Below are 22,450 nucleotides of genomic sequence, written 5' to 3' on the forward strand. Positions count from 1 at the left end.
CTGTGTCAAAGAAAAATCAGTAATTAAATACATTTCTCAAAAATAATACAGAGACCCAAAACAGAACCAGGAATATATTCAGACAAAAGACACTTTTCCATCATAAATTCTTTTAATATTCCATCAAAATCATGAGAAAATACAGAAAAATGTTCCAAACATTGACTTCCCTTTCTAGATGTAACTTTTCAGTTGACTTTGTGGAAGCTGTTTGTTATTTGCTACAGACCAAACCTGAGTCTGAACTGCTGCTCTAAGTTAGCTCGTTTTCATGTCATTTATTACAGTTTCCTGTTTATCTGAGTCATTTTAACTGATATTTAAATGTGATGAAGTTGTTGATAGATGACACCTTCATTTCTCTGAACAATTCACCAGAAACTAAAATACAACCTTCCTTTAAGCACTATTTGGTAGAAGTACACAAAAAGAAATAAAAAAGATAAAGCATGTTTGTAGTTACATTACTAAACAGTTAAATCAATGCACAGATCAGAAACAGAAATATTCAGAATTTTATGTTTTTCTCACAGATCCAGTTTTTGTTGTTTACTACATACTGTCGTGTCCATTTCCCGTCAGCACTTAAGGACACTGCATCGCTGTAGCCGTCCGGATCTTTTGAAATCCTCTCATCCCAGAACCTGTGATAAAACATTCTGTTTACCTCTGGTCTAAATTCAGTTCATAAACTGGTCTGAATTATGATGTTACAAACATTTTCTGTATTTTTTAAAGGATTTCACACATTTACAATCAGACTCAGCCATAAAGAATGAATTTAGTAACGTTGTAAAAGAAACAAAGTCTTACGTTTCTGTCAGTGGTGATCCATCCACCCATTTCCATTCAGGTTTCGGTAATGACCATAAATTAATCAAACCGATCCAGGATTCTGCTTTCTGATTCAATGCAGAAACAAACTCCTAGTAAACAAAAGAAAATGTTCTTTCTTAATACATTCTCTCCATCTTGGTTTCCTTTCACCCTAAATGTCCAGTAAAATAATGCCTGGTCTTTAGGATTCATCTGTTCTGGATAATTGTCCTAAAAACTGAGAGAAAGTTCATCTGAGGAACAAAATCTGACTTTCTTTGATGCAGATTTCTGTTCATTTAGTTTTTGCTTCTTGTTTTGTCTTCAGGGCCAACAGTCCATTTCTACTGAATCCCAGTTTAGCCTATTTGGAATTGAAGACATTAGAAGTGGGAAAAAGAGTTTCTGTGTTCCATCACAACGTTTCTTTGAAATGTTGCTGAAAGACAAACATGAAATCTGAGTTGTTGAGGAGAATTTCAGCTGGAATCCATCAGCATCCAGACAACAGCAGCACACATACAGGTGGAGAATCCAAGACACAAGAAGCTGGAAGGAACTAGTGTGAACACACCCACCTGTTCCTCTTTGCTGTTCACCACCACCAGATCAGATCCTTCATCCTGACAGAAACTCCTGCTGTCCATCCAATATTTCTTCTCAGTAGATTTATAGTAGCAGCTGCTTCCAAATCTCTTCCATCCTTCAGGACACCGATTACCTTCATAGACTGAGATACAAAAATCCTGCAGGGTTTACTTTCTGGTTTCATCTGTATTTTCTACTAAAACTTTCCAGTTCAGTTCAAAGGTAAACATGATCCAAACAAACTGATATCATCCATTAGTTTTCAGTCTTTTCTCACCTTCAGTCTGATTTTTCAGCTGTTTTATTTCATCCCAAAGAGTTTTGTTGATGCCTGAAAGACAGTAGAAGTCCATTTCTTATTGATTTGTACTTAAATGAACAATCACATGGCCTTCAACAGATACCAAGCAATCTTCACTTTAGTGGGGGGGTTGGTCATGATGCAGAGGTGGAGCAGTTTAGGCAGGTTTGATTCCCAATCTGCCTGCACATGTGTTCAAGTGTCCTTTGGCAAAACACTGTCGTGCTGCAGTCATTAAGGGGAATGTGCGCTCACTGGCCAACAAGACCTAACGACGCTAATGAACACCCAGGAGTTTCAGGAATGCAGCCTACTGAGCTCCACTGAGACGTGGCTGCACTCCCACATCCGAGACTGCAGCAGCGCGGTTCATCCCCGGTGGTCAAACAGCCCCCCCCCAGCCCCCCCCCCCCCCCCCCCCCAGCATAGGGGCCAGGTCACCCCAGCCCAGGGACCCCATCCCCGGGAGCGCCGACACCCCAGGCCCAGCACCACCCACCCCACACAGAGAGAGAGAGGAGCCAAAAAGCGCCCCCCCCCCGGAGCAACCCCAGGCCCCCACCCCCAAGCCCGGTTAGCCGGGTTTTGGATGTCCGGCGTCTGGGTCATGGATTCCACATCCTGGTTGATTGGGAGGGTTACGGTCCTGAGATCTCCCGCTCTCTCATTTTGGACCCGTCCCTTATTGAGGACTTCTACAGGGCCCAACCGGATTCGCCAACCTGGACCGCCTGGAGGCGGTCGTTGAGGGGGGGTACTGTCATGGTGCGTCTGGCAACCCCCCCCCCCGCTTGGCCTCTGATTCGTCTCAGCTGCGTCCACCCAACTCATCATGCCTACAGACCTTCATAAGGAGCTCCAGGATCAGTATTCTTTGCCAGTTCGTTGCGCCAGATGGTGCTTAGTCTGGTCATCATAGTAATTCTAGTTCCATGCATGTGCTCTCGCCTAATTTGCATTTTGCCTTCTTGTCGTCAGGATTATCAAACCACGAGTGGACACCTGAGTCTCCAGACTATACGAGCAGTATTACTTCACGGAAGCTACCTACCACGCCACAAAGCTTCGTCCAACCTCCAGCCACGTCACGAGCCATCACAGAACCTCAAGCCTTGCCGCAAGCCCAATACCACTTCAAGCTCTGCCACAAACCTAACCACACCGGAGACATTAAAATCCATTACTTACCTCATCAATTACCTGTGTCTTCCTTCTGGGTTCCAGCGTCTGGGTCTGTTAGCCTAGCAAGTCATGACAAATACTCCAGATATCTCACCATGTCTTGTTTGGGAAACAGCAAAAGCAGTGATGAGAGGGAAAATCATTTCTTACTCAACTCATAAAAAATGCAAAGAGAAAGCAAATTTACCCGTTCACATTTCTAATTCCGAACTCTTGTGATCTACAGTGTGACCGTGAAACGACCCAAAATTGACCCGCATGCGCAGAAGAGTACTCAACGGTGAACGACGTCACTTGTTGTTTGCGGAAGTAGCTAACGTTAACAATGGATGCCAACAACAGTGTTGTCAACAGCGGAGCTCTTTTTGCATTATTACATTTATTTTCCCTAAGGAGCCAGCACAATAACAATCTTCTCATTTTTAAGAAGGTATTGGAGCCAGGATCATCTGCACCCACTGTTGTGGAATGGGAATGTTTGTGTGTTGAGGGCGCGCGCGCGCGCCTTTGTGTAAGAGACAGGAGAAGAGCGCGTGTAGCGGGAGAGAATGGGGGGGGGGCAGTGTGGGCGCGCATTCATGTTGTGTGTTACGGAGGAAGGACAACGGTAATAAAAGAAGGTTTCCCCCAGAATAAATGCTATGGACTCTTTTATTAACCCGAGAATCTAAGGGTCCAAACGGGGAGGAGGAGGATCTGCCTTCGGTCCCCCGTGCTTCTGACCACGGTCAGAAAGGGGAGAAAGAAAGAAAAAGAATCGCGGGAAATGTTCAACACCACGCTCTGCCATTTAGCTGGAAATTTTTCAAAAACCGCCCGGTTGCGATAAGAGCCCTGGAGTTTGGCCTGAATAGAGCTGTCACCCCAAATATTAATGAAATCGGTGACCTCGCTTCCCTTCCACTGACTGGTATCTGATGCATCGTCCGCCATGGTTGATGTTTACATTCACGTTCCCGCCTATTTAAACGCAGAACGTTTGTTGCGTATCGATGACGTACGATTCGGATTCAGGTGGCCTGGCCGGTCAGACGGCGGTCGCAATTGAAAAGATCGGATACGTTTCGGATTCAGGACGGCATACCCAAGTGGCCTGGGTCGCATTTGAAAAGATCGGATCTGTGTCGTTCAGACTGTCATGAAAAGATCGGAATTGGGTCGCACAGGGGCAAAAAAATCGGAATTGGGTCGTTTCAGCCTGCAGTGTGAACGTAGCCTTAGAAGATTTCTCAAAGACTTCAAAGGTTTCACCAAAGAACAAATGAAGCTTCTGACCTTGAAGAGAGAAATGCAACAGAAACCTTCATTTTTAAGCAAGCACAAGGAGAAGCCTGTACAAGAGAAATACAGAAAATAAGAACCCAAAGAGAAAGTACTATAGCTAAGAACAACAGACTTAGACAGCTGAACACCTTTCAAGACATCAAAATGTTCTCAGAGTAGGAGGAAGATTTTTACAATCAGCTCTACATTATGAAGTCAAACACCCTGCAATCTTTCCCAAAGATTCGATGTGTCAGCTTTACTGGCTAAATACTATCATGCCTAGTCATCTACAGCCCCAAGGCAGAGGCATGACCACAAATGTATTACATGAAAATGGAATCTGGATTGTAGGATGTGGAAATGTTGTTTCGTCACACATCTATCACTGTGTGAAATGTATTGAAGGAATTTATATTTTTTGGTAATTTCATTAGGGCGTGTCAGTCTTAAATTTTTATTACAGTGAAGATAAGTCATTTGCTGAAGTGTGTGCTTTAACATCCTTTCAACTCTGAAGTTGCTTCCTATAGTTGCATATGTGAGAGGTGTCAGGAATGCAGCTACAATCTCAACCCCCCGTTCAGGAGAAAACAGTCTTTGATCTTCTGAGGCCATTTGGTTGTAGGTCTGACTTGGATCATAAATCAATCATCTTTGATACTGATTTCCATCCCTGGGAATCGCCACAGGCATCTGCTCCCGTGTGAAGAACAAAGCTCTAGGATCGACTTCCTGCGGTGACAGTTCCTGCCACCCATGGGGATTCCGTACCGTGTCCATCTGTGAGGTTCCCCCCAGAGACCAGATGCTGTGATTCTAAGGATGGGCTGAAGGAAGTAGGCGGGCTCGTCTGTCAGCCAATCTCTAGCGACCAGAGGCGGAGATTCGGCGGCCATCTTGCTCCCGGGGGAGGATGTTCTGACCACATGCTTAAAAGTCTGAACTCAAGGAACTTTTCTGTGTCTCCAGACAAGCTGCATGTGAATTCGGAATGTAACCTCTTGCGTATTGCAGGCCTTGGTTTTGGACACCCAGATCGATCTGTTTTATTCTGTTTTATTATCTTTTACTTTTTAGAAATATTGTTAGGGAATAAATTTGTTAAACTTAATCCGGCCGAATCCCGTGGTTTTCTTCTTCTCGACCTTTTTGAACATGCAACAAGGAAAGTAATCTCAAAGCGAAAGATTATATTTTCCAACAGTATAAAATACAGAAAGGCTACAAACATTCAACGGATGGTAGATTTGCCAGAAGTTAGAACAGTAACAGCCCCTCCACTACTTCACAGTGAAAGAAGGAAGAAAAGAATCAAAAGATACAGACTGTTGTTCACATGCTTATGTTCACGAGCTGTGCACATTGAAACATTAGACGATTTAACAGCAGAGGCCTTCATTGACGCCCTTCACGCTCTCATTGCAATAAGACGTCCCGTCCGACAAGTCAAATGCGACCAAGGAACAAACTTCATGGGCGCCAGAAGAGAGTTTTGCAGTTAATGAAAGGCATGGACCAAGAACGCCAAAAAGCTATCGGTTGTGAATTTGTGTTGAATGTCCCAGCAGCCAGCCACATGGGAGTTGTATAGGAACGCCAAATTCGAACAGTGCGAAACATCCTAACAGCAATGCTAGACAAACGTTCAAACCGACTGGATACTACAAGGTTGAGAACGTTTCTTTATTAAACAATGGCAATCATCAAAGCAGACCATTAACAGTTAAACATCTCAATGATCCCACTGGTCCAGAACCACTTACGCCAAGTTACATATTAACTATGAGGTCCTCAATTATTCTTTCTCCTCCTGGTCAGTTCTCCAAAGAAGATTTGTACTTGAACAAAAGATGGAAAAGAGTTCAGTTTCTTGGAAATGAGTCCCATCAGAGATGGAAGTGAGAATATCTGTCAAATCTCCAACAACAACAAAAATGGCAGAAAGCCTTACGTAACCTTTAAGTAAACGACGTTGTGATCCTGCAAGAAGACAATGCACCAAGATGTAGATGGAAACTCGCTTGTGTAATGGAAACATTTCAGAGCACAGATGGAAACACAGAGGGCCAACTTTATCCTTGAGTAACTCTATAGTGTGTATTGATGTACAGTCCCTCCACAATCTCACATGCATTTTTGTTATAATTGTAGCAGAAAAAGCTGGAAGTTGCAGCTTTTCTTTTCTAATAGATGTCGGTGGTGCAGTGGTTAGCGCTCTTGCCTCACAGCAAGAAGGCCCCCAGTTCAAGTCCCCGGCTGGGGGACCTGAAACAGTACATCAGTGGGGGACCTTTCTGTGTGGAGTTTGCATGTTCTTCCCGTGCATGCTGGGGTTCTCTCCAGTGACTCCGGCTTCCTTCCACTGTCCAAAAACATGTTTCATAGGTCAATTGGTTACTCCAAATTGTCCATAGGTGTGGCTGTGAGAGTGAATGGGTGTGTGATGTGTGTGACTCTGTGACAGACTGGCGACCTGTCCAGGGTGTCCCCTGCCTTCGCCCATAAGTGGCTGGGATAGGCTCCAGCAGCAGCCCCGTGACCCCGAAAAAGATAAAATAAAAAATGTAAAAAAACAGAAGAAGATTGTGGGAGAAAAAGCTGGAAGCTGCAGCTGTTTTTTCTAAAAGATGTAATAAAAAAGGGGTCATGCAAACCAACAGTTTTTTTAACCCTTTGCTATCTTAGATGACCCCCCCCCCTTCCATTGACGTGTTCTCCATACCATGACAAAGGTGGATAAAGGTGGAAAGATTTCATGTAATCCATGGACACCAGTGAAGACCACAAATCATTGAAGAAAAAAGGTTCAGAGCACTGTCTAGTGGGTCTAGATGACCCAACTCCCAATGTTAAAGTGCCTAGGATAGACCAAGGGTTACCTGATGTGTCTTTTCTCTGATTGATTGATCTGTTCTCTGTTGTCACCCACTGTTTGTGTGTTTGTATCTTGAGCCTAACGCTGACGATGCAACAACCCAATTTCCTAAGATGGGATCAATAAAGTATCTTTATATTATCTTTAATAAAAATTAAGTTAGTTTTCGGTAATAATTTTCGACTAAATTATTTGACATTTTATCCTGCTAGTTGTTTTTCCCTCCAGTTTATTAACATGTAATTTTATGTAACCTCACAAAAAAACCAAATATATTCTTTCATTCTTTTTTTAAATATTTATTTTAATGTTGGTGCAAAAGGAACTGTAATTTTTGAACAATATGATCACAATATGTTTGATTAATTTTACACACAAAAAGACTAACATTATATTTATTTATGTTTTCTGTAGGTCCACAAAAAGTGAACATGTTGAAGTTTTATCAGTTTTTCTTTTGTCTTAATCAAAGATGAATTCTTTGAAAGTTTTAACAAAAAACACCCCCGGGGCCTTGCCACCGAGGAGCTCGTTGACTACCTCAGTGACTTCAGCCCGGGTAATAGACAGCCCCACCCCAAAGTCCTCACTCTCCGCTTCTTCAAAAGAAGGCGTGTCAGTGGGATTGAGGAGATCCTCGAAGTACTCCTTCCACCGCCCGACAATGTCCTCAGTCGAAGTCAACAGCTCCCCACCTGCACTGAAAATGGTGCCTGTGGAGAACTGCTTTCCCCTCCTGAGTCGCCGGATGGTTTGCCAGAATTTCTTCGAAGCCAACCGATAGTCCTTCTCCATGGCCTCACCGAACTCCTCCCAGGACCGAGTTTTCGCCTCCGCAACAGTCCGGGCCGCAGCTCGCTTAGACTGCCGGTATCTGTCAGCTGCCTCTGGAGTCCCGCAGGCCAGCCAGGCCTGGTAGGACTCCTTCTTCAGCTTGACGGCATCCCTTACTTCCGGTGTCCACCACCGGGTTCGGGGGTTACCGCCGCGACAGGCACCAGAGACCTTGCGACCACAGCTCCGAGCAGCAGCAGAGACAATGGAGGTGGAAAACATGGTCCACTCGGACTCAATGTCCCCAACCTCCCTCGGTACCTGTTTGAAGTTCTCAGGGGTGTGGTAGTTAAAGACTGCCCTGACGGAGGGCTCAGCCAGACGTTCCCAGCAGACCCTCACAGTACGTTTGGGTCTTCCAAATCTTTCCGGCCTCCTTCCCCGCCAGCGAATCCAACTCACCACCAGGTAGTGATCGGTGGACAGCTCCGCCCCTCTCTTCACCCGGGTGTCCAAAACACAGGGGCGAAGGTCACCTGAAACAACTACAAAGTCGATCATTGACCTCCTGCCTAGGGCGTCCTGATGCCAGGTGTATTGATGGACACCCTTGTGCCCTAGGGTGTCCTGATGCCAGGTGTATTGATGGACACCCTTGTGCTCGAACATGGTGTTCGTTATGGACAAACTATGACGAGCACAGAAGTCCAATAACAAAACACCACTCGGGTTCAGATCAGGGGGGGCGTTCCTACCAATCACACCCCTCCAGGTGCCACTGTCATTGCCCACGTGGGCCTTGAAGTCCCCCAGGAAGACAATGGAGTCCCCCGTTGGGGCACTTTCCAGTACCCTTTCGAGAGACACCAAGAAGGCCTGGTACTCCGAACTGCTGTTCGGCCCGTAAGCCGAAACCACAGTTAGAGACCTGTCCCCCACCTGGAGGCGGAGGGACATGACCCTCTCATCCACCGGGGTGAACTCAACACTTGGCGGCTGAGCTGGGGGCTCACGAGTAAGCCCACGCCAGCCCGCCGCCTCTCACCTTGGGCAACTCCAGAGTGGTAGAGAGTCCAACCCCTCTCTAAGGACTGAGTTCTTAAGTTTAACATATAAAATAATCCAGACGTTCTTAGAAAAGTGTTTCAGTTAGAAAGATGACTTTGACCAAACTCTGGGATGTTTGGCTGTTAATAAACAAAAACCTTGAAGGAGAACTAAACTGTTGACCTCTGACCTCTGATTTTATCAAGAAGACTTAAAAACTGGTTGATGTGTGTTCGTTGGGGTTTCAAGACGTTTAACAAGGAAGACTCATTGTAAGCTGAGACGCTGTCACTTTAACCCAATGCATCATGGGAGATGTAGTGATGGCAGATAGACTCTCTTCTCTGAGCTTCATTGTTTTGTTCACTTGTTCCACGGTCTGACATCGGATTCTGCGGAAAGCTACACCGCTAAAGACGAGCTTTAGCTGGTATTTCTGTTGGAACTGAGAGACTTTATGAGCAGAATCTGAACAAGGAAGTGAAGACTTTAACCACTTCTGATTGGTCAGACTGATGACGTGTGATTAAGCCTCTAAGAATGATTGGTGGAGACAGTTAAAGGGGCGGGACTTTTCCTAAAATAGAGCTCATGCTGCAGCTAAATCGCGGTACTGTCATTCTTATAAAAATGTCTTTAATATAATCAAATAAACACAAAGCAAAAAGTGTTTTATGATCTTTTATATTCTTAACTATTCAGTGTTTTATCAGGGCCTGTTTGGATGAACACAGAGCTGAAATCCTGGAGATGGAAATATTTTTAGATCAGTTAATGGGTCATTTCCCACGGCACACCTGAACATCTCCCACACCGGCTGACAAACACTGGTCTAGACATCAGCAGCTGACCAGCAGAAGAAGCAAAGTCAGGACGGCATGAATGAGTCAGCAGACCATGTGACTAAGCTATTTTGACTAAAATTTTGGATATTTTGCAGGTAAGCTGGCTGAAATCAACACACAAATGATTTGTGACAGTAAGGATGTGTCTTAAGTGTTTCAGAGAGGAACATCAGTGAAGTTAATATGTTGATATGACTCGGACGCCACGTTTTGTTGACAAGATGGCGGATGTGGATCAGTAGTGAGCAGTTTAACTCACATTAGAAATGTTTCAGTCCAGTGTAAGCTAGAAGGAAATAAGCTGTGCTTTTTGTAAAAGTATTATAAGTTCTTATGTTGGAATTTCAAGTGATGGCCAATGGAGTAGAATGCATTTTGTGATTTTTGTTCATTCATAAAATCAGTGAAACAGTGCAGAACTGTGCTGGCACTGTGTAATGTTTTTGAGAGATATTGATAAAGAGTTATGTTTTGTGTTTGGCTGCAACTAGTGTATTGTGTGTGTTTATAGTGCAAGGTTATGAGAATACATCAGAAGATGACCAACAGAAGAAGGAAAGTCAGAACGGCATGAAAGAGTCAATAGAATCTGTGCTAAGTGGGTTCTTTTGACTGAAATTTTGTAGCTTTTTCAAAATTAAATATGTTGCAGTGAGAGTGAGTTGGCTCATCATTCTTATCAGTGTAACATGTTCAAGCTGGTTAATTCAACCAAGAACTCCGAAGAGTTTTCACGGCGTTACATGGAAAGAAAGAGATTAAAATGCGCCTGTTCTCCAGAAACCGTGTTGCAGCTTTGTCATTGAGGAGTAATGAGTAGTCTGGATGTCAGTATAGAAAATTAGAACTCAGTAGAAAATATGCAAGATGTGTAAAAGAAGTTTTACCTGAAAGTTCAGTCTGCAGGTGATTCTTTCTGGTTTCTGTTTGATTGTTTTCCAAAGACAGCAGATGATCTGTAACAGAATCACTTTGATATGAATCAAAAGAAGTTATTTCATGATTTCTGTAAGACATTGTTGTCATGGTAACAATAAAAATACTGTTAGTGTTTTTTTCTTCTGTATCTAAAAGAAAACTGACTTAACAAAAACAAAAACATTTAAAAACCACAAAAATATAAAATGACCTAAAAACTGAATATGAGATGTTAGAAATAAAATGTTCAATTCTTACAGCGAGTCATGAGTCCAGCCAGAATCAGGAAACAGAAAACTCCCAGAGAAAACTTGAAAACTCTGAAACAGTTTCTTCTCTCAGCTTGAAGATTCTTCTGCTTCTGATTTCCTAAAAAGCAGATTTCGTTTATTTCCAGAATTCTATTCAAACCGTTGTCATGCATGCTACAATTTCTTCCTGACTGAACAGTATTGCAGCAATGTCTTTTTCTAGAAGGACAAAAAGGGAAGTTCTTTATGTGAACATGATGATTATTTAGAATCTACATTTCCAAATGTCATTGTTTCACTAAATAATCCAAATATCAGAGAAATAACAGTGATTTGGTCCAAATGATTTGAAATAATATTGTAGTATTTAGTCTGAAGTTTTTCTGCTCACCAGTTTGTTGTAATCCATGATCAGAGTGCTGCTCTTCATCATCTAACATCTCCACCTCACTTTGTTCTCTTCCATCTGGATGAAGATTTCTGCTAAATTTCACTCTCCAATCTGCTGCAGCTTCAGTTTGTGTGGACATCTTTAGAGATCAAACTAACTGAGCAGACTTCACTGTTTCCTGATGAAAGCAGTCAGCTCTGAACTGCAAACATTCAGGAAGTAGCAGCAGAACAAACTCCACTCATGTCATTCACTCTTTCATGCACTGATGCTGCAGAGAGACTCCCATTCAATTCAATGCAACCACTGGAAGAACTTCAACACAAACATTCAGTTATTATCAATTTCATGCAGAAAATAACTGTCTAAATACAAGAAAAAGGATTTATTTTTAGATTATATGGTCTAAAAAACAAGTGAAATTATCTGCCAGTGCAGTAAGATAATTTCACTTGATAAGATATTAAAATCAGAAAAAATATCTTGGCTTTCAGAAAGAGAAAAAACAACTCAAAATTAGTGGTAAAATACTCATTTCAATTACTATCTTTAAGTAAAACAATCTGAAAAGTAGTTTATAAATTCTTCTTTAACTGCTGTTTATTACTCACTTTGAGTAAAAAGATCCTAAAACCTAAAAAGAACCGTAAGAAGATATTATTTTAATTCAAGAGTTATTATGCTAGAATTAAGACTTATAGTGTAATTACCAGCTTTTGTAGCTCAAACCAAGACGAAAAATAAAATCATACAGAATTAGTACTCTTAATATTTATTGAAATAGCTTTTTTCAAAATTGCTTTGAATACACTGCTGCTTCTAAAAATAAAAAGAACTGCTTGAAGCATTTCAACATAAAAATTAACATAGATTTACAGCTAAATCTAAATGAACCCTGATGCAGGCCATACTAGTAAATAATCTGAGGTTGAGATAAACAAAAAAATAGTGATACGAGCAGCTGAATTCTGAACCAGTTGAAGTTTATGGAGGATTGTCTGGGGGAGACCAAATAGAAGAGAGTTTCAGTAGTCCAGGTGGGAAGTAAAAAGACTGTGTACCAGTACAGCAGTGGACTGAGGAGTGAGGGAGGACATGAGACGTTGCATGTTGCGTAGATGGAAGTAGGCTGAGCGGGTGATGTTGTTTATGTGAGAAGTGAAAGAGAGACTACTGTCGAGGATGACGCCCAAACTCTTTACCTGAGGGGAGGGAGAGATGGTGGAGCCGTCAATGTAAAGAGAGAAATGGTTGGTCTGGTTCAGGGTGGATTTGGTGCCTATCAGAAGAAATTCAGTGTTATTGCTATTGAGTTTTAAAAGGTTTGAGGTGAACCAGGATTTGACTTCATTGATGCAGTCAACCAGCGCTAATGGAGGCAATGTGGAGTTGGGTTGGCTGGAAAGATAGAGCTGGGTGTCATCTGCATAGCAATGAAAAGGGATGTGGTGTTTTTGGAAAATATGACCAAGCGGAAGAAGGTGGGCAGAAGCTGAGCAGATACTGTTTTCTGAAGAATTTTTGAAATGAATGGAAGGTTGGAAATGGGACGGTAATTATTGAGGTCTGTGGGATTTGAACCCAATTTTTTTATGTATGGGAGTAAAAGCACCAGTTTTCAGTGCAGGAGGAACTACCGTAAATTCCGGACTACAAAGCGCACCCGATAACAAGCCGCACCCACCCATTTTCACGTGTTTAACTACTTTTAAACATACACAAGCCGCATCGGAGTAAGAGCCGCATGAATTAGGCAATATGGTGAACCTGACAAGTCACGTCTTGACTCCCAAAGTAAGTGTGATTCATTAGCACACTGTGGGAGGAGTCGGCCTTGCCTCAGGCTCATGCATTTGAGTATACCCACACCTGGCTGGCTCCCTGTACCCCAAAGAATAGACTTCAAAGCAGCTCTGCTTGTGTACAAGTCTCTCCATGGCCGAGCACCAAAGTACATCTCTGACATGTTAGTGCCATATGAACCATCTCGTACTCTGAGGACCTCAGGGGCCGGCCTCCTGTTGATACCCAGAGTCAGAACTAAACAAGGGGAATCAGCGTTTCAATATTCTGCAGCTAAAATCTGGAACAGCCTCCCTGAAGTCGTAAGACAGGCCTCTTCTGTGTTCATGTTCAAATCTAGACTTAAAACATTTCTGTTTAGCCGTGTATATGACTGAAAGGTCCTATCTGCACTTTTCTTTCCTTTCCTTCCTTTCTTTTTAAATCAATTTTCAATTTTTTTCTTTTCTTTTAAAGTAAATTTTACGTTGATTATTTCTATGATGTATTGTGATTTTAATGCATTTTCTGTTTTGTGAAGCACCTTGAATTACTTTGTGTACGAATTGTGCTATACAAATAAACTTGCCTTGCCTTGCCTTACCTGCTAAACAGCATGCACATCTATTCTGTTCACAAGTTCCTGTCACGGTGCCTGGCGGTCTCCTCCCCCCTCCAGCTCTGCCCTAATGTTCCTGATTGCCACCAGCTGCCATCACTCTCCTGATCATCTTCTGTGGATTCAAAAGGAGATCAACGCCACTACTCGACGCCAGTTTGTTACCCCTTATGGTGACTGCTCTGGTTCTAGCCTCGTTACAGCTTTGTTCCAAGTCTCTGGCTCTAACTAATTCTTTGCTCCCTGTCTCAGGATCCTACCGCTCACGAGTGACGGCAGCACGGACCTTCCATTCTACGCCTCAGGAGCACGGAAACTCTCGGCAGCCGCTAACCGCTTCAAGACCCTCCAGCCACGCCACAGCCACGTCTAACCTGGACACTCCTCAAACCAGCCATCTTCACATCTGGAGCAAACAATAAATCCATTCTCATCCTCCACTTACCTGTCTTCCTTCTGGGTTGCAGCATCTGGGTTCCTCATCCTTGTGAAATCATGACAGAACAAACTGGCCAACTTCCGGACCCAGCTGATCCAGAGGGACTTCGTTTTGCCGTCAGCCAGCAAGGCATCGCCCTGGGCCGCCAAGCCGACGCTCTGTCGCAAGTATCCTCTGCCCAACAGGAACTTTTTCGGCGCCTGGATGGTCTAACGCAAACTTTGATGAATTTAACTGTCCAGGGGGCTACCCCCGCACCATCACCTCCCGCTTCCAGCATCGCCGCAGTTTCCGCTTCCGGTCCGTCACCTGAAAACTACCGACTGCAGCCGGAACCATTCTTCGGCGACGTCGAAGCTTGTGGAGGGTTCCTGCTGCAATGTAGTCTCCTGTTCCAGCAAGCCCCGAGGTATTATGACTCCGACCTCAGCAAGATTACCCTGATCATAAACTCACTCCGCAATAAAGCGCTGCAGTGGGCTCAGGCTTTCCTGGCCGCCAATCCTGTCACCCACCTATCGTACGAGCACTTCATTAATGAATTCAGGCTGGTTTTTGACCAACCCCGTAAGCGGGAGGAAGCCTCACGAAAGCTTCTGGCTCTTAAGCAGCGAAGTCGCTCAGTGAGCGACCACGTCATAGACTTCAGAATCCTGGCGGTGGAAGCCGGCTGGACGGATCCAGCATTGAGAGGGGTCTTCTATCAGTCTTTAAATGAAGTCATTAAGGACCACCTGTGTTCGCAACCAGAAACCCACTCTTTTGAGGAGCTCGTCACGGCGGCTCTCCGTTCGGACACCCGCTTACGTGAACGACAGCATGAAAGACCTCAGCCTCCACGCAGAAGTCCTGCTAATCCACCACAAGGTACGGCGGCACACATTTCTCCTATAACCCAGTCTGAAACCTCTCGCAGTCAGACCGACGAGCCCATGCAGATTGGACACTCCAAGCTTTCCGCAGAGGAGAGGCAGCGACGCCGGATCGAAGGGGCATGCTTTTACTGCGGAAAACCAGGACACCAGGTACACCAATGTAGCCTGCGTTTAAACTCCAAAACCCCCCGCTAGAGGACAGGCCGCGGGCGGGTCAAGTCTTGTCATCTTCTAAAGATTTTCTCCGCATTCCTGTCAAGTTAAGTCATGTTTCTGAAACTCTGGATCTCCACGCTTTGATTGACTCCGGCGCTGAACAGAATCTTATAGATCACAGCCTAGTTACTCGCCTGTCCCTGCCTACAGAGTCCCTTCCTTCCCCTATTAGAGCCGCTGGGTTGGGGGGTCAACACCTTTCGGTGATTACTCACCGTACGGAACCGGTGTTATTAATTACTTCTGGTAATCATAGAGAACTCGCCCGGTTCTTCGTAACTCAAACCCCCCAGAACCCCATTATTCTGGGGTACTCTTGGCTTCGTCACCACAACCCGCAATTTGATTGGGTCCATCGTCGTATTATTGGTTGGAGCGAGTTCTGCCTCGCTAACTGTTTGCAATCCGCTGTTCCACCCGCTAATTCTGCCTCCGTTAAATCTCCTGAGGAGATCGATCTGTCTAACGTGCCTAGTTGCTACCACGATCTTCACACCGTTTTCAGCAAAGTTAAGGCTGGTGCCTTACCTCCCCACCGGCCTTACGACTGTTCAATCACTTTATTGGACGGCGCTCCTCTCCCTAAAAGTAGGCTGTTCAATCTCTCTGGCCCCGAGAAAGCCGCTATGGAGGTTTACATTCAAGAGGCACTTTCCTCGGGGCACATTCGTCCTTCTTCCTCCCCTGTCGGTGCAGGGTTTTTTTTTGTCGAGAAGAAGGACAAAACCCTCCGACCGTGCGTAGATTATCGAGAACTAAATCAGATCACGGTAAAAGACAAGTATTCCCTTCCGCTCATCAGCTCTGTCTTTGACTCGATTCAGGAGGCCCGTATCTTTTCCAAGCTTGACCTACGAAATGCTTATCATCTCGTACGGGTCAAGGAGGGTGATGAATGGAAAACCGCTTTCAAAACTCCTCTCGGTCATTATGAGTATCTCGTCATGCCATTCGGGTTAACAAACGCTCCTGCCGTGTTCCAGCGCCTCATAAACGACGTTCTACGGGACTTTATCGACCGCTTCGTTTTTGTCTACCTTGACGACATACTGATCTACTCTAAACATCCTGATCAGCACAGAAACCACGTTCGTCAGGTACTCCAACGATTGTCTGAAAAACAGCTTTTTGTCAAAGCCGAAAAATGTCTGTTTCATTCCACCGTCGTCCCCTTCTTAGGGTACATCTTCGAGGCAGGTAGCATTCGACCCGACCCCGCTAAAATCGAGGCTGTCTCCAAGTGGGAACCCCCTACCACGCGTAAGAAACTTCAGCAATTTTTAGGGTTCGCTAATTTCTATAGGCGGTTTATTAGAAATTACAGCTCCATCGCGGCTCCCCTCACGCGACTCACTTCCACTGTTCGGGCCTACCAATGGAACTCGGATGCCCAAGAAGCTTTTGACACTCTCAAGAACCTCTTCGTTACAGCCCCCATACTAATACAACCCGACCCAGCTAGACAATTCGTGGTCGAGGTTGACGCCTCCGACTCAGGCGTCGGGGCAGTATTATCTCAGCGGGAAGAGTCCTCCAACAAATTGAAGCCCTGCGCTTTCTTTTCTAAGAAACTGACCCCTGCTGAGCGCAACTATGATGTGGGCAACCGTGAACTTCTCGCTCTTAAATTAGCATTGGAAGAATGGCGACACTGGCTGGAGGGTGCGGTTCATCCATTTATTGTCTGGACTGATCACAGGAACCTTTCATATCTTCGCTCCGCCAAGAGACTGAATTCCCGTCAAGCCCGCTGGTGCCTGTTCTTTGACCGTTTCAATTTCACCATAACCTACAGACCAGGAAGCCGCAATATTAAGCCCGACGCCCTCTCACGGAAGTACTGCTCCTCTGATGACCAGGACGGCACCACGAACCCCATCATTCCCTCCACCTGCATCGTTGGAAACGTTACCTGGGACATTGAGAATAAAGTGATGCAAGCTCAAGGTGAGGAACCCAATCACCCAGAACCTCCTGACGGAACACTTTATGTACCCCGATCTCTCAGGTCCGACGTCATCACGTGGGCCCACGCCTCACGTCTTGCCTGTCACGGCGGGGTCACCAGGACTCTCTGCCTCCTCCGTCGGCGTTTTTTCTGGCCCTCCATGACTAAGGACGTTAAGGAGTATGTGGCTGCCTGTACCACCTGCGCCCGCTCCAAGACCTCCAACTCACCACCGTCTGGTCTCCTCCATCCGCTGTCCACTCCCGGGCGTCCTTGGTCCCACATTGCCCTGGACTTTGTAACCGATCTCCCTCCTTCTCAGGGAAACACGGTCGTCCTCACCGTCATAGACCGCTTCTCTAAATTTGTCCTTTTCATCCCGCTCCCACAGTTGCCCACGGCCACCGAAACCACGGAGATCCTGGTCCAGCATGTATTCCGTCACCATGGTATTCCTGTGGACATTGTCTCGGATCGGGGCCCCCAGTTTGTCTCCCAGGTTTGGAAGGCTTTCTGTGGGGCCTTGGGGGCCACAGTCAGCCTGTCCTCAGGCTATCATCCCCAATCTAACGGCCAAGCTGAAAGAGCTAACCAGGAGCTCGAAACATCACTGCGTTGTCTCGCCGACCGGAACTCCTCTGACTGGTCCAGCTATCTGGTTTGGGCCGAATATGCGCACAACACTCACCCCTCTTCTGCCACAGGCCTGTCCCCGTTCGAGGCTGCTCTGGGGTTCCCGCCTCCGCTGTTTCCTTCCCACGAGTTAGACCTCGCTGTCCCCTCTGTTCAGGACCATCTCCGCCGATGCCAGAGCATCTGGCATCAGACCAAGGCTGCTCTGCTCCAGACTAAGGAGACCAATCGCCGTACGGCCAACCGTCATCGTGTGGTGGGTCCTACATATCACCCTGGTCAGAAAGTCTGGTTGTCATCCCGTAATATTCCTCTTCAGGCCACCTCCCGCAAGCTCGCCCCCCGCTTCATCGGTCCCTATACTGTGGAAAAGGTCATCAATCCCACCTGTGTCCGCCTCCGCCTCCCAGCGGCTCTCAAAGTCCATCCCACCTTTCATGTCTCTCAGGTCAAGCCTGTCGTTGACAGCGCGCTTTGCCCGCCATCCGCCTCCCCTCCACCCGCCCGGCTCATCGATGGTGCCCCGGCTTATACGGTCAGTCGGATTTTGGATGTCCGCCGCCGGGGTCGCGGCCACCAGTTCCTCGTGGATTGGGAGGGTTACGGTCCGGAGGAACGCTCTTGGGTCTCCCGTTCCCTGATCCTGGACCGTGCCCTCCTTGCTGACTTTTTCCGTGCCCACCCGGATCGGCGTCCCGGACCGCCTGGAGGCGGTCGTTGAGGGGGGGGTACTGTCACGGTGCCTGGCGGTCTCCTCCCCCCTCCAGCTCTGCCCTAATGTTCCTGATTGCCACCAGCTGCCATCACTCTCCTGATCATCTTCTGTGGATTCAAAAGGAGATCAACGCCACTACTCGACGCCAGTTTGTTACCCCTTATGGTGACTGCTCTGGTTCTAGCCTCGTTACAGCTTTGTTCCAAGTCTCTGGCTCTAACTAATTCTTTGCTCCCTGTCTCAGGATCCTACCGCTCACGAGTGACGGCAGCACGGACCTTCCATTCTACGCCTCAGGAGCACGGAAACTCTCGGCAGCCGCTAACCGCTTCAAGACCCTCCAGCCACGCCACAGCCACGTCTAACCTGGACACTCCTCAAACCAGCCATCTTCACATCTGGAGCAAACAATAAATCCATTCTCATCCTCCACTTACCTGTCTTCCTTCTGGGTTGCAGCATCTGGGTTCCTCATCCTTGTGAAATCATGACAGTTCCTCAGTTATGGTTTTTTTTTTTTTTTTTTTACTTATTGAAAATCTAGGTATCATACATAAAATTACAAACAGTAACCATACAATCAACATTACATCCCTCAGTTATGATGAGGAAATTTACATCCGCGATCCCCCATTTCCCATGAGTCTTAGGGGCTAAAGGCGGGGCCAACGCCCGGCTCGCCACACTGTTGTACGTGTTTAAGAATGAGCAAGTATCAGCAGTGGATGGAGGGGTGAACAGGAAAAGCTCTCCTTCCGCTTGTGTCGCGGCAGCGTTATGGTACTAACAGGGCTGGTTAAAAAAACACACCAGGAAAATAAAGCAGCGGCGACTGAAAAGCGCGCGCCTCAGCGCGGCGCGTGCGTCAGAAGTTTCCTTCCACAACAAACACTGTTGCGCCGGGGACGCCTCTGCGCTCCGCGCTCGCCCCGCGCGCTCCCCTCCCTATCTTCTCCGACACCTCTGGCCAGGGCGGCTCTAGGGAGGAGCAAATCGTGTCTGTGCAGAGCAATCGGACTTAATACTGTACGTTTTGTGGATGAGGGCGGATGCGTTGTTACGTGTGGGAGCCTTCAGACTGCCATCGGCCCCGCAGCTCACACGACACGCAGTCTCCAGTTCACACGGAGGCTGTGAGCTTTTCAATGCAAAGCTCCGGTCAGTCCTTAGAAACCGTAAAAACGATCACGTGGATTTGTGTTTCCAGTCGTGTCCCGGCAAAATAAAGGCTGATGTTATTCCCACATATTTACGTGCAGCCAGCCGAGTCACTATGACTCAGAGGTAAATTCACTCCATGCGCTGTTCTCTCCGTCACGCAGCTGACCGGCTTTTCCAAACCCATTGGTGATGGTGGATTTTTTCACGCTGCTTTTAACGATTGCTTTTAACTTGAAAGCTTCATCATATTGTAGCGGCGATCACGTGCACGTTGAGTCTAATGGCATCAAAGGATTCTGGGATGCGGCCGGGCATGCGTGTTTCGTTTTGTTGAACCATGACTGAGGGGTCTAAGACCTGAAGTCAAGTCCATGCTTTTTGGCTGCTTAGAGGTGTGTTGAAAAACAAATGACTTGTACTTGGTGTTAGAGTATTCAAACCATTCACTGAGTCCGAAAGTACGTACATGGCGGCCGCCAATTAAATCCATAAATTAGCCGCGTCACTGAATAAGCCGCAGGGCTGTAGGCGCAGGAAAAAAGTAGCGGCTTATAGTCCGGAAATTACGGTACTCCAGAGGAGAGGGAAGCATGGATTATGTTGATGATGAGAGGACAAAGAGAGGGAGCATTAGCTTTAACAAGGATGGTGGGCATTGGGTCAAGCTAGCATGTGGAAGGTTGGGATTTTTTAATTAATGTAGAGATTTGAGTAACTGTGGGTTGGGTAAATGAAGAAAACGACACATCAGAAGTAAAAGACGGAATGGAAGATAGAAATGGAGCAGAGTAGGGGATAAGCTGTTGATGGATAAGGTGGAATTTTGTGGTGAAAAATGAAGCCAAGGTGCAGAAATCAGTTGATTCGAGATGTACTGGAAGGGAGTCAGGAGGTTTGGTGATGATAGAGATGAGGGAGAAAAGAATCTTTGAATTTTCTTTATTTGAATTGATTAGATTGGAGTAGTAGGCAGATTTGGTTTTGGAGATGCAGTCTTCATAGTGGAGAATGTGCTGTGTGTACCAGTACATGTCTTTGTGGATAGTTAGTCCGGTTTGAGTCTTTCAAGTTGGCGACCTTTTGCTTTTAACTGTCTTAGAGAGGGGGTGTACCAGGGTGCAGTATAGGTGAATGAGACAGATCTGGATTTGAGTGGAGCAAGTGTGTTGAGGATGTGGTGCAGGTGTGTGTTGCAGTGTTAAACAAGTAGATCTGAAGCTGTAAAACTGTCTGTATTTGGAAGTTCACTGATCAGGGTAGATAAAATCTCCAGATTGATATCCTTAGTATTACGGAAGGTAATTTTACATGAAGGCTTGTGTTTGGAAAGAAACAAATTGACATTAAATGTCACAAGCATATGGTCGGAAAACGGGATGAAGTTTGATTTACAGTCCACGGGTATGATACCTGAGCAACAGATTAAGTCCAGAATGTGTCTTTTTGAGTGAATGGGAAAATTGTTGTAAACCAAAACTGTCCAAACAGGATAGGAAATCATTAGTAAGTGAATTGTTAACATTATCCAGGTGAATATTTAGGTCTCCTAGTAATAAAACATTTGGTGAAAGAGCAGAGATATATGTTAGAAAAGTTGAGAAGTCTGACATGAAATCCTTGTTTGGTTTTGGTGGTCTGTAAATGGTGGCAATGATGGTCGGGGTAGATCCAGAAAACTGACATACAGTGGCCTCCAATGACTGGAAAATAGGAACTCTCAAAGGAAAATTAATTAATTAATTAAAATTAATGCAAGACCACCACCACGACCAGTGACACGTGGTTGGAAGAAGTAAACAAACCCCGGTGGAGTGGCATCGTTCAGATCCATGAAGACATTCTTCTGCTGCCACGTTTCAGTCAGCCATAAAAAGTCTAATTTACCGTCCACCACCAGATCCTGGATGAGATGGCCCTTTTTGGTGAGAGAGCGGGTGTTCGGTAGACCAAAGTTTACTTTTGAGCTGCTGCCGGTGGTTGTGATCGACGCTCTTGGGACTCGCATCACGACCCGTTCAGCACGGCAACCCGTGTTTCTCTTTAAGTAGTGGACCAGAAAGGAGGGATGGAGCTGAAGTTGTCATATTGAAAGTTCAGATGACTGCCCCGATGAATAGGTCTGCGGCGGGGAATGTTGGGGAGGTACAGGCATTGGAAAAAAACAGGTGCATTATGTAGGGGTATGTGGAGCTTAGCCTCGGAGGCAGGGTGCTGGAACAGGGCGTTCACTGGGTGGCGAGCAACCCACAGGATGAACCAGAGGAGTACCAGCCACACACAGTTAGTCCACATCGCTGTTTAAACAGGTTGCCACTCGGAGGTAAGCAGTGTAAGCCGGCTGGTGCTGGAGCAATAGTTCAGTTATTAACTTCATTGTCAGCTTGATGTTGAGTTTCTATAAAATTAAATATAAGCTTGCATAGTAACAACACAATTCTGACCAATGCCTCTGAAAACATTGTGCAAAAAAGACACCGTTGTTATTGTTACATAGTATTACTAGGAAAAATACATTTAATGTTATGTATGACACACACACACCCCCCCCCCCCCCTTTCCCTTCTTAGCTGGTATTGACCGCAGGAGAAAAATGCGTACCGGTATGTTGAGGTTATTTTGGACTTTGAGATCGTCCAAATTGTTTTTGCACCTGTTTTAGGGTGCAGAGTGTATTAAGAATTACAAATCTGATAGAACAGCATCTGAAACAGTTTAAGCTATTGTTTCCATAGAATACTGTCATTCCTAAGCAACACTGCCTTTTACATCTCCCTGCTGAAATTCTTTATCTTGGCTCTTAAGACATTT

At 45.7% G+C, this 22,450-nt stretch overlaps 2 protein-coding genes across 5 annotated transcripts in view; one reads left to right on the top strand and one right to left on the bottom strand.

Moving 5' to 3' along the window:
* The window catches only part of LOC105354996 (CD209 antigen-like protein E), a 686,243-nt gene that overhangs the window by 484,890 nt on the left and 178,903 nt on the right, over positions 1 to 22,450 (top strand). The gene's annotated exons all lie outside the window — the stretch shown is intronic.
* Positions 94 to 10,637, bottom strand: LOC111948170 (CD209 antigen-like protein A). 3 transcript variants are annotated; one of them, XM_023959719.1, is made up of 4 exons: positions 1,682 to 1,994; positions 1,395 to 1,546; positions 814 to 926; positions 94 to 644 (listed from the first exon to the last, which is right to left on the bottom strand). In XM_023959719.1, the coding sequence occupies exons 1-4, from the start codon at positions 1,755 to 1,757 to the stop codon at positions 509 to 511; spliced, it is 477 nt and encodes a 158-aa protein (XP_023815487.1). In that variant the 5' UTR covers positions 1,758 to 1,994; the 3' UTR covers positions 94 to 508. The 3 variants fall into 3 exon arrangements, 1 of the variants encoding a protein (XP_023815487.1); XR_002874093.1 differs by lacking the exons at positions 94 to 644; positions 814 to 926 and adding exons at positions 981 to 1,255; positions 10,582 to 10,637 and having other exon boundaries at positions 1,682 to 1,735; XR_002874092.1 differs by lacking the exons at positions 94 to 644; positions 814 to 926 and adding an exon at positions 10,582 to 10,637 and having other exon boundaries at positions 981 to 1,546; positions 1,682 to 1,735.

The sequence above is a fragment of the Oryzias latipes genome, chromosome 11 (assembly GCF_002234675.1).
Source record: "Oryzias latipes chromosome 11, ASM223467v1".
NCBI lineage: Eukaryota > Metazoa > Chordata > Actinopteri > Beloniformes > Adrianichthyidae > Oryzias > Oryzias latipes.